At 36.3% G+C, this 12,116-nt stretch overlaps 1 protein-coding gene across 1 annotated transcript in view; it reads left to right on the top strand.

Moving 5' to 3' along the window:
- CWC27 (CWC27 spliceosome associated cyclophilin) overlaps nt 1-8,473 on the top strand; it is a 104,101-nt gene extending 95,628 nt beyond the window's left edge. Inside the window, exon 14 of the mRNA XM_065739811.1 lies at nt 7,696-8,473. Coding sequence (XP_065595883.1) covers nt 7,696-7,858 — 163 coding nt within the window. The 3' untranslated portion in view covers nt 7,859-8,473. The remainder of the gene's footprint in view (nt 1-7,695) is intronic.
- Nucleotides 8,474-12,116: the final 3,643 nt, after the last annotated feature.

Here is a 12,116-nt window from a genome sequence, read left to right as displayed (position 1 = left end):
TCTGTATTTATGGTTATGGTACTTAGAGAAAGCCCAAATTTTCACCCAGTGATTTCATTATCTCTAGAACTGGAGAACTTTTTCATTGTTAAGTTGATCTTACTTAAAATTAAATCATAATTGAAAGAAAAAAATGTGTAGCAGCATCTTGAGCAATGCAAAAGTACATTATATTAATCTTTATTAAAACGGTTAGAAGCTTTGAAAATGCTGAAGGTTTTTTGTTACACTAAGTAAAAATATTGCTTTTTTATTATTTTCACAGTGAGTGTTTTTGGGACAAAAGTCATTAAATAGCATTTAAACGGAGTATTTCAAGAAAACAGCAGGTTAGAAATATCTGCAAACGTTCACTGCTGATCATTTTATGTAGTCAACCTAACAGAAGAGTACAGTCTGACTCAGAAGGATTATTTTATTTGTCTATAATCAGTTTTCCTTGGTGAGAACTGAGGAGATTCTTGCTCTGTGCAATAGCAGCAATAGCATGTCACCTCCATTGTTAGTGTCTGAATGAATGCAGACTAATCTCCATTGATCCAAAAGTTAGAAAATACTCCTTTCAAGTTATTCTCATAAGAGTGCTTGGAGGGTAGAGATTACGGATAACATGTACAGTCTCAGTGAAAAAGGTGTATTGTATTTATTCTTAAATTTCAGTCAAAAACTGTACTCCATACCATATTCATAAACTAAAACAAATTGACTGAAACATTCTTACCTTGATATAGAATTAAATACTCACAAACTCGAGTATGGCAAATATTTGTCTTTCAGCAACAATTTTCTCAATATTTTCCTAAGTATTTTTTGTATTAGTAGCTTCAACATCTAATGATTTGGATTTTATTAGATCCAAGAAGCAAATCTTATTTCTCTTTCAAACAGCAAGTTGGATTTTTTTGTTGTTTTCTTGTTTTTTTTAATTTCAGAAAAAAAGATTTTTCTAAAGCACAAAAAGCTTAAGGGACAAGAGATCCAATTATTCAGGAAGGAAATGGTCAGAGAGGAACAGAGCAATGAAAAAAGGAGTGAGATCTTGCAGCAGTAACAATCAGAACAGAATCCTGATGACCAGAAAATACTATTAGGAGGCATAATAAGCTTTTTTGATGTGGTATCAAACAGTTTTGTTAAACTAGGCCCGAACCGGAACAATGTGCAATACTGGGGAAGATTTAAATGTCAAGTACTACAGAATGGTAGGGATTTTCGTAGATAATTTAGCCTAGCTCAGATGCTATGAACTAACGAGACAGAACATTCTCATGGAAACTTGTTGCCTGTGCACATCTCTTTTCCTGGTAGGAGTAAATGTGTGAAACATTGAGAATGAAAGAGATGGATCTTTTGTAGCTGCGTCTATAGCAGTACTTAATGCTGTTAACACTCATTTCTTTAAGAATCAGAACCTACATCAGATACTTGGGAAAAATTTTCTTCTCATGATAACTAAAAGAGAGCCGTTTGCGTTACAGGATTCCTTTGAAAGAAGAGTGATGATGGCTTATCCCATGTAGTAAAATAACAAAGGTTGATGGTGAGATAGGGCAGACAGAAACAAGAACTTCTCTGCAGGAGTTGTGTTGCATAATGAAAATGGTGGTTGCAGGTTTCATCAGACATAGACATATTTTCTCTGTCCTGATGAATTGAATTTACAAAATTATCTGTAAAGTTCTTGGACACTGTTATGCAAGAAGTGATGACAGCAAGCTAGCCACGAAGCTTGTTTTGATTGTAGTATCTCAGTTCTGAAAAAAAATGGAAACAAGTTTAGATTTTATCATTATTTCCTCTTTTAAACTTGTCATTGTTTTATGGTTTTGACATTTTTTGCCTTGTTCCTGCTCTTGTTATTTTGCTTTGATTTACATTTTTTGCTTGTTTTCAGTTGTAAACTTTTTTTTTTCATTTCATTTACATTTTGATCAGCCTCTTTTTCTCTGTTTCTCATTCCTATCCTTTTGTTGTCCTTTACCTTCCTAAATTTATTTTTCTTTTTGTCTCTGTTTCTGAACTGTTTCTCATCTTCCTGTGCCACCCGCTTCTCTGCTGGAAATGAAGAGTGCTAGTGAGCTCATTCTTCCAGAACAGCTAACGTGCTTTTTCCTTGGGAACAAGGTCTCATTTGCTTTGATCTGTGGATTCACTAATCTGTTTTGTCATCTGTTCACATGAACTACACATCTATCCACTGCCTATCTATCATGAGAGTGACAAAGGGAAAGTGTTGTAACATCTCTAGATTCATGTTTATGGTTTAACAAAACACATTTATAGTTGAAGTTAAAATCCGAGTTGTAAATAGAATATAATGTAAGGGAAGCAGTAGTACTTGATTACTGCTACGTATTTGATTACTGCTACTGTATATGGAGTATTTATTGTACTTGGGAAAAGTAGTTAGCATGTACTTTGCAAGTGATGTTGAACACAAAAATAGGTTGTGTGAATGGTTGTTACAGTCTATAGTGATAAAATTACTTATATTAAAGGTTTGAGACATCTGGCTAAGAAGTTTATCCTAACAGAACATTCCTTTCAACTAAAAGCTAACCATCTGTGATTGTTTCCAGCTCCCCCACTTGGGAGCTAAGATGACACTGGGTGTGCCACTCTTGCAGGCTCCACAAGGAGCCAGACACCTCCACACTGTCTCTTCTTAGAACTGCAGCACTCATCAAGTTACTTAAGGAGCCCAGCTCACCCAGGGACAGTACCTGGTTTTGTTAACTCTGGAATAACTGCTTTTCCTCTTCTTTCCTTTTCTTCCCCTGAAACAGCATATAGCTTAGTTGCCTTCAGATGAACAGATGCCACCCAGTGTTCTGTCTCTGTGATCATATTTAAAAAAGCTTCTGTCTGACCTGTCCCAAATTGCACTTGTATCATTACCCATTTGGAGTCAGTCGGTCTCTGACAGGTCCGTATTGATCTCTACATTCTCTCTTACTACAGGCAGCCTGTAAAGTGCTGTGAAGTGCAAAGATATTTATTATTGCTTCCTCCATTTCAAGCATCCCGATGAAATTCACCAATATTAAAATGGGAATAACTTTCAGAATTCTGATATTGTAAATTGTATAGAAACGTAATTAGTTGTTTGATACATTTTATCTGTATTTAGAAGAAGTATAATTTTTGCCTATGTTCAGTGTTCCAGTTTAGACATACTTTAAGTAGTGGCTTTCAAGCAGCATATTGTTCTGTGTCTGGAGAGTGAAGAGTGTGCGTTTCTTATTCCTCAGTGCCTGTTGATTGCAGAAACAAAAGGTCTGTCACCAGCTGACATGCTTTTTGCAGGCACCTCCAATGAGCCCTGACTATAACTGCTTGAGATGTTAGTGCCTCTCTGCCAAAAGCTGCTGCCCTCATAGCAGAGTTGGCAGAAATTGTCCACGCCTGTTGATGATTTACTGCAAAATTTATCTGTTTGAAACTGTCATAGGTTAGTGTAAGCTTATGTTCCAAGCACTCTATGGAAGTTACTGAGGTGCCAGAGCATCGCTTATGTTGTAACTTGGACAGGGAAGGTTGAATGAGCAACAGGTGGGCTGGGAACAGCCAGCAGCTGTGTCATATTGATAAACAAGTGTGAAATTAGACAATGCAGTTTTTCGCTTCCATTCAGGTAGTATAAAAATGAGTGATACCTGCATTGAGTTGTACATGGAGTTTAGAGCTTCATCACTAGAGCAAAAACATTTTCAGTGCTTCCTTGTTATTACTGATACTGAAAATAATTAAATTCACTGGTTGCCACTGTCCCAAAGGACAGTGCAAGAAAGACTAGAGATGTTGTGGTACCTGATTTCTGCTTATGATACATTTAAAATATTTGCCATCTGTCAGCAGCTGGCACATGCTTTGGATCCAGTGAATGGCTCACGTGTCCCAGTATCACAGGAACTACGGTGTATCCTGTCTTTTCTTAAATTCAAGTACCATTGCACTGCAGTAGGTTCAATAGAACACAGTCCGTCTTCTGAATAAACTAGTTGAGTCTGCCTGGAGAGCACCATGTAGGCAGGGTCTGGCCTTTGCTGCCCAGCTGGCAAATGCAGCTTTGGCTATGGTAGACTATTGGACACACAGCTTAATCGTAATTCAGCAGTTCTTGAAGTCTGCTGTAGTGACTTTTTTAGTGTTAGTTGCAGCAAAAATTCTCCCACTTATTACCTACTAGAAGGCAATCAAACTGATCACTGTGGTATTGTTCTGGTTACTGCAGTTTAAGGACATTGAGGAGATTCTCTGCTATTGACTGTGGAGTCTTATTTGCCAGCTGTTGCACGAATCATCTGCGAATGCCATTGTACCAGGGATGTATCTGCTTACTTTTGGAAATTCTGTGGTGTCTCTGACACAAGTTAAAATGTGCTCAGGTATTTCAGTCTAATGTATCAAGACATTTCATTTCTGGAATGCGTAAGAGGTGAGCACCGAAAGTCATCTTTTAACACTGAAGGAAAGAGGCGCAGGAAAAGGCATAGATGCTGCCCCAGTACATGAAATAGAACAATACCCAAATTATCCTGCAATTAATCCATGGTAAGATAATTACTGCCTCTGAGGTACTCAAACCTGAATCATCAGTTTTGGCAAGCTATTTAATTCAAGGTAGTTTTGAGGAGAAAAAAAAAGCATACCGTGTTGCAAAAGGTTGGGTTTTGAGTTCAATGTAGAAGAACTGACACCTTTTATCCTTTGAATTTTGGAAGAAAAAGAAGTATTTTAAATTTGTGTTATCTTATGTAGTGTAAGATGAACTGTCAGCACGTGGTGATAAGCACAAATGGAGTGATAGATTGTAGAAGTCATAGATGAAAAGATGCAGCAACAGCTTTCATCACAGTGAACGCAGAAGCATGAGGGGGCAGACAGCTCTCTGCTGAACTCAGGAGCATGAGGAAGGGGAAAGAGCTATAAACTGAAGAAGGAAAACTCTTAGACCACATGTGTTTGTGGAACCGTATCCCAAACTCAGCATTTGGAAAGTCGTGGAAATGCAGGCTTTAGCTGGAGTTTCTTGAGTAAGATTATTCTAAATTAATTAATTTCAAAATAATTACTAGATTCTTCCCATGTTCTTGCAAAAAAAAAAAAAAGAAGAAGAAAAAGAAGAAGAACCAAAATATTATTCTTTCAATGGTATGAAGTCTGATTTAGTATCTATATCAATGCAGAACAGACATAACTGTGAAGATGTGTGTCTTGTAAAAATAAGCTGAAGTTCACACCAGGGAAATGTTTTTGAAAATCTTCACTACAGTCTTCTGTTTATTTTGCATTACGTATGAGATGCTGCATCTCAAATTCATTCAGTGAGTGAGTTTCAAAGTAGTTGTTAATATTAGCGTATTTTTAATCACAACTGGGAGTAATTGTTAATATTAGGTTATTTTTAACTACAACCAGGAACGCCACAGTAGAAAGTTGTGAATGGAAGTCAGAGAGTGACTTCTTTCATGTCTTGGAAATGAATCAAATATTATGTGGTCAAATATTGTATGATCTGCTGCATCTTATTTCTATGGTCAGACCCTAGAATTAGAGAGACAGAGATATTTAATTCCTATTAGCTGTGTCCTACAAGTACACTGTGTCATAGTTTGAAACTCAAGCTGATTAAATGGTTAAGTGAGAGTACAAAGGGTTTAAGTGAGAGTACACTTCTGTATGCATTCATTTAATGTCCTCTAAAACCGTTTATTGTGGAATGGCTCAACATTCTTGGGACTGTATTTTATAAATTTAGTCTAGGATAGTGTGATATGGTATATATTTTTAAACATATATATATTCTGATGCTCATCTTTAATATGTTGAAAAGAACATGACAAATGTAAAAGGCATATCAAGTAAAACAAATTATTTCAGTCTTTCCACAGTGAGACAATGTTTTTATAATTATAAACTACAAAAACACAATTGTGAGTCACTGTGATGGTACATTATGTTACTCCAAATGGTAGATATGACTGAGAAAAAAAAATGTAATTAGTTTATGAGGGTTATAAACTACTGAGTACTGTACACTGGAAGTGACTCTCAAGAAGTATTTTCAGAGGACATGGCAATAGGTATTCCTACTTTCAGTACTGTTCAGTGAAAAATGTAAGAAACCGACATGTCAGTAATAGATTGTGTTGAAAAATCTCAGTTACTGTTACTAAGATTTTTCCATTCCAGCCCATATAGTCCATTGCGTTGAATTTTGTCTAATTTCTTTAATAGTGAAATATTGTAATCCACATTTACTGTGCTGCTTCTCCTCTTCACATGTGGAGATCTGCAGTAGAGCTCTTTGAAAAACCTGCATTAATCAGGATCTCTTACATGTTGTGAGGGACTGATAAAGCAATATTTAATCAGCAAAAGAGCTTTAATTCTGAATCTGACTTGTTTTTCATGCACTTCCTATTTCACAAAGACTTTACCAATATGTAATGCTGTAAAGACAGATAGGCTTAAATTCAGTTCAATATCATTGCTATTATTTTGAGTTGTCCCATCAAAGTTAAAAAAAAATTTACAGTTGATTAAAACAGAGTCCAGACTTAAGTGAGCTGGATCCCATCTGAAAAAAGTTTTTGGTGTTTGTTCCTAATTCTGCTGACTTTGTTCTTAAGTATCAGTGTTACTATGACTTTATATTCAATAGTCTTGTTAAATAATCATGTGGGTTTTTCATTTAAAATATTACAGCTGTGGTGAAAAGTGTTAATCCTATATGCAAGTTTTGATACATAAAACTATATTCTGTGATTCAGAAAAGTAACAGGGTTGTCAGTAAAAACCAGTAGATTTTCAATTACTTAAGCTGTATGAATCTGTAGTATTTTTCTTCTCTTTTCCCCAGTCCTTTTTTTTAAGGTAGAGCAAATAATTTATCTCGTTGTTTTTAGTCCAAGCTAAAACTTGTAGTTTTCTGCTACTAATAAGGCTATGGTTGATCAGCTTAAGGCTTTCCTGGCACTGGATATACCTAACAAGAAATTTTTTACTCCAAATTGTGGCAATATGGTCAGTCAGACGGGAATGGGAATTTGCTGAGAAGGGAAAATACCTAATGGGGAAGGTTTCTGATCAACCATAGAAAAAGATTTGGGTTGAAAAAGACATTAGTTTAGTATTGAAATAATTATCAGATTATGTTATTAGATTAATTATAATAATTATTATAATTATTATATTATTATACTATTATAAAGTATGATAAGAACCAGTTTAAGGTGGAAGAGTGGTAGTTCAAGCATTCACATATTGATCTGTACACCTACTTTGTTTTTCATGCAAGCTTTTCTCTCCTTTTGCTTAACTGTAACTGTGAGAGGAAGTCCAAAGTGACTAATAGGAAAAGTTTCTCAAGAAACACTCCCTGTTCCTGGGAAAACTATTCAGTACATTTGAGAAGATACATTAAATAGAAAAAGACAAGACAAGAGAGCTCAATTCTCAAAATAAAATCCAGAAGAGCAAACTGTATTTGTTATTTTTGAATATGTGTTTTCATAAAAGTGGTTATCCTGTTATACCAGGGTTTACTAAGAAAAGAAAAAAAAATAGTGAAACTTAGGTCTTCTTTTCTCTACAGTGCATGGTGTTACAATTTTGTCATGCTTATCATAATTAGAAATCATAATTTTCTGTTCTGTCACTTGTATTTTAGACGTTTTATTTGTTTTGTAGGATGTCACATGTACTTCAATTCGAAGATCGGAGCAGAAAGGTGAAAGATGCAAGCATGCAGGATGAAGACACTTTTGAGATCTATGATCCACGGAATCCTGTAACTAAGAGGAGAAGAGAAGAAAGCAAGAAGATAATGAGGGAAAAAAAGGAAAGGAGATAAAATGAATGTTACACTAGCCAGAGCTGCCTTGAAAAGTGACTGCAATAAAGCACTGGCTCTTTTGTAAGCTGTAGATCCTAAAAATATCACTGGAAAAGTGTGAACAGGAATCTCTCAGGACCCTGTTGTATGGTTTTGAATCTGAACTACCATTTCTTTCTTAAGTTGGGCAGTAAACTGTTCTCCATGCATTCACTATCCAGGTCCTATAAAGGTTTGTGTGTATTTAATAAAACAACTGACTTTACTTCGGTCTGTATTTTAATTGCAGTAGTCACCATCATAATAAAAAAGTTTTCAATGTAAAGAATAAGATTTTTTTCTCAGTAAGGATAGAATTAGAAAATAGAAACGCCATTCCAGAGGTATAATTATTATTACTGGAGTTTGAGAAGGTGCATAAACATTACAGCAGAAACCACCGACTTCCTGAGCCACTCTGTCATTGAATTAATGTTATTTAGAATGGCCCCAACTTTCTTGAAACAAACTACATTTAATTTGAGTTTTTGGTTATTTTTTCCTCCTTTTGAAATACATATTCCCATACATATATTCCGATACATACCCCAGCTTGCGATAAGAAATCTGGGGAGTGTTATTTCACTGTCAGTGCCATATTAATAAAAAGAGAATTTGAATGTATTACAATGATCGCTTAAACTGCTGCAATACTAGAAACCTCCCATTGCTAGAATTTTCATTTTAAAGTAGCTGGTAATTCAGGTTGATTTGTTAATTAGTCCAGTACAGAAATGAAAAATGTGATCAGTCTTACAAGAAATGCAACCCTTTTTAGATCAACTATTTTACCATCTTAAAATAAAAGTTTCTAAGGTTTCCAGGAAGTTGTAGTCTTTCCATAGATTTCCCCCTCCTTCCTCCTCTGAGTGCTGACATTTTTGCAGAAACCTAAGAATTTTCCCTGCCGCTTCTTTACAGCACTTTCTGGTGACACAGAAGCTTGGGGAACCCACACAGGTAATAGTTAAAGAAGGGGTGCACAAGTGAGGAAGGTCATTAAAAAGTGTGTCCCAGAGAGGTGTTTTGCAGATGTTGTTTTTAGAACTCGTTCAGTAAGGTATGGCATCCTTATCAAGCTGCCACTGCCAAATTTCTTGATAGGGTCTGAAGTGTGAGGTACATAAACCTGCACTGGTGAGTTAGTATGGCCCAAATGCCAGAGGGCAGATTAATGCACCCTATTGCTTTAATGTGCAGTGTAATCTTTGAGATAAAAAGAAAACTTGGAGGTGTGACATGAGATCCTGTATAAAGTTGTCATTATCCTCCTCTTAAGCTAAGTGAACTGTACTGTACCGTGGTGTAAAGAAGTTAAGAGGGGTTACATACTTAAACATAGCCATTCACAGCCCAGTAAGTCAAAATTATTTATCATTAGCCTCTCCTCTATCAGGCTTTGAACATCTTACATGAACATCTTATGTTGCATGCTATTCATTGCTTTGCTTGTAGAAAAGAATGCAAGTTTTAAGATGGTTATTATAGGAAATGGGCATATGAAATCCTGATTCTGATGGGATGGGTGAAAGTCAGGGAGAGTGTGGGTGAAAGCATGCATGCTGGGATAAGAGGACATGGCAGGGAAAGTGGGGACTAGATCTAGAAAGAAATTTCAGCATCAATTCCAGGCGACAGCTACTGGCCCTGTAATATAAAAGTGTTCTTATTATGTAATTTTCCCGTAAGCAGAAATAGGATGAATGAGGGAATGAATGAACAAGTTGACTAAAATCCCTTTTAGCTGATTTTTTTTTCCAACTCCTGCAGCAGGTCTGCTTGTGCTGCACTTAATGATTCACATTCTTAAGCACTAGGAAAGCACAAGGATAAAAGCTTAACTCAGAGTTTAGAGCTCCACTCAAGCAGGCAGTGGTCTGGAACTGTGATCTGTGATAACATCACAAGAACGAGAAAGTAACTCTATGCTGGTATCTTCCTGTTGGGTGAAGACTACATTGAAAATTAGTATACATTATTTCCATAGATAATTTATCTTTGTAATTAATGCTACAGCTGAAGCCACGTTTTAAAGCTGTTTTTAAACATTACTCAGTTACACTTTGTTCTGGGAGAGCACAAAGGCCTTCCTGAGTGAGGAGTAATTGTCTGGGGCCACATATAAAATTTATAAAATATATAAAATAGTTAATGTATGTAAGTAACAAGATGTTTTTTAATTAATACTTTTTAGTAAAACATAAGAAAAAGCAACAAAAATGTAGAACTAATGGGTTAGACACATAGGTATTTTGATGCAGAAGACAAAAACCTTTTGGAATGCCAGTGCCTTTGTTTTTGGTAAATGGGACAAATTTTCCTGGCTGTTGACATTTTGCTCTGTATCACACTCATGTACAAGGGTAGAGATTAAAATCCTTGCGTTTTCATCTGTTTATGAATGGCAAGGTACATTAAAAAAAAAAAAAAGTTGAATGTCATTCTGTTCAACAAAGGAGACAGGATTCGTGGTTGTTCTTCATTGTACTTCTGTGAATTGGACCAGTATCCTTTGAAACTAATATGACAACCCTACACGCAAAACTGTTCTAGCTCATCATGATACTGTACTACATGTAATAGCCAATGTAGATGCTACAGAATATTTGTTACAAAACAGAAAAAGCAGGTATGTGACATACTTAAGGCAGTCCTCAGTAACCTTGCCAATGGAAAGCAGAATTGTTTCAAAGTCACTTAGGCTAGTTTCTTGCATCATTTTTAGCAGACTGATACGTAATGCATTCCATCACACTAGATGACAGTAAAGTTTTATCATATTAAATTTTACCATATTTTGAATCTCTGAAATCTCAAAGGATCTTGTGTCATCTATTTTGAACATCTTTTCAGTCACAGCTGTTACAGAGGCAGCGTCATCAGTATCTATCCTTCTCCACTTGCAAACCTGCTGGACACCATCCTTATATACCCCAAGAGTAGGAGTAAATTAAATGCAGACAGAAGAACTGACAACTACTTGCTTGCTTTTTATCACCATCCAGAAAGTAACTTTGCAAGTAACACCATAGACCCTAAGTATTTCAGTTACCCTAAATTCATTTAGTTAGATTAACTAGTTTCAAAAGTGACAGAAGTCCTAAAATGGAATCTCTAATCACAAGAAGAGAGGACAGGACATGAGAGATGCTGTCATGGTCTGCAGCATCTTGTTACATAGCTTTTCCTGAGCAATGCTGGCTTGCAGCATGAGCAGCTTTGAGAAGAGGTTCCCTTATTGTTCACTTTCTGCAGTAAATGGGTGACTGAACTATACGTGTTAAAATAACTACACATCGGTGTTGTCTGCTCTTGTCTAGAGGAACTCAAGCTTGCAGGAGGCAGAGTTATGCTATGGCAACATAAAAAGCTACCTCAGACAGACCAGATGGCTCCAGCCTGCCTCATCCTGGCAGATCAGCATCTATCATTATTTAAATCATAAATTTAAATGACAATAGACAACTGGGACTGAGAGATGTATTCTCAGTAAAAGATGCAGATACTTGCTTACATCTTGCACTGTAACAAACCATGAGCTGATGAGGTTGTGGCTACACCTAAAATTTAATACTGGTGTCTATATAGAACAGAGGATGTAAATGGAAAATTGACACTATGTCTCTTGGCAGCTAATTGATTCCCATCTCAGCTGGTGTCTTAGGCCTCAAGTCCCTTGATGAGGGCTGCTTGTCCCCATCACTTCTTATTGCACTGCTGTCTCAGTACAAAAACTTCTCAGGATATACATCACCATAGAATGATTTCCCTCCTCTGTTTTTCTGGTCAGATGTTAGTCCTGGTCACTTTACAGTGAAATTAATATTTGTTTTTCACAGCAGGGCTTCTCTTCTGTCACTTTGTATTTATCAATCACAGATGGGGGTTTCCATGTGATCTTACATATATTCAGACCTTCCCTCATGACACCAGCTTTGTAAGATGCAGGTTAGAAGTTACTTTTTAAAAGGCAGTTGCAAATGTTGGACACTTTTGAAGATTTTTCTTATGCATCTCTCAGAGATGATGTTGAAGGTTTGATTGCTTTTTTCTTCCCCTAGACCTCATCACCACATTGTCTTTTCACCATTTCTTCCCTGTCAGCCACACATACTGATGGGCCAGAGGAAGGATGTTCTCCTCCCCCTTCCAGAATGGACTGCTACCACATTTATAGCTAGGCACACCATCTTGAATGACATCTCTGTATGCTTGTCTTCCTGATACACAACTGGAC

Source organism: Cyrtonyx montezumae, unplaced genomic scaffold (genome assembly GCF_038088225.1).
Source record: "Cyrtonyx montezumae isolate F1298 unplaced genomic scaffold, pur_monq_1.0 scaffold_25, whole genome shotgun sequence".
Taxonomy (NCBI): domain Eukaryota; kingdom Metazoa; phylum Chordata; class Aves; order Galliformes; family Odontophoridae; genus Cyrtonyx; species Cyrtonyx montezumae.
Note: the sequence above shows the minus strand (reverse complement) of the source record. Positions and strands in the feature narration are given on the sequence as shown.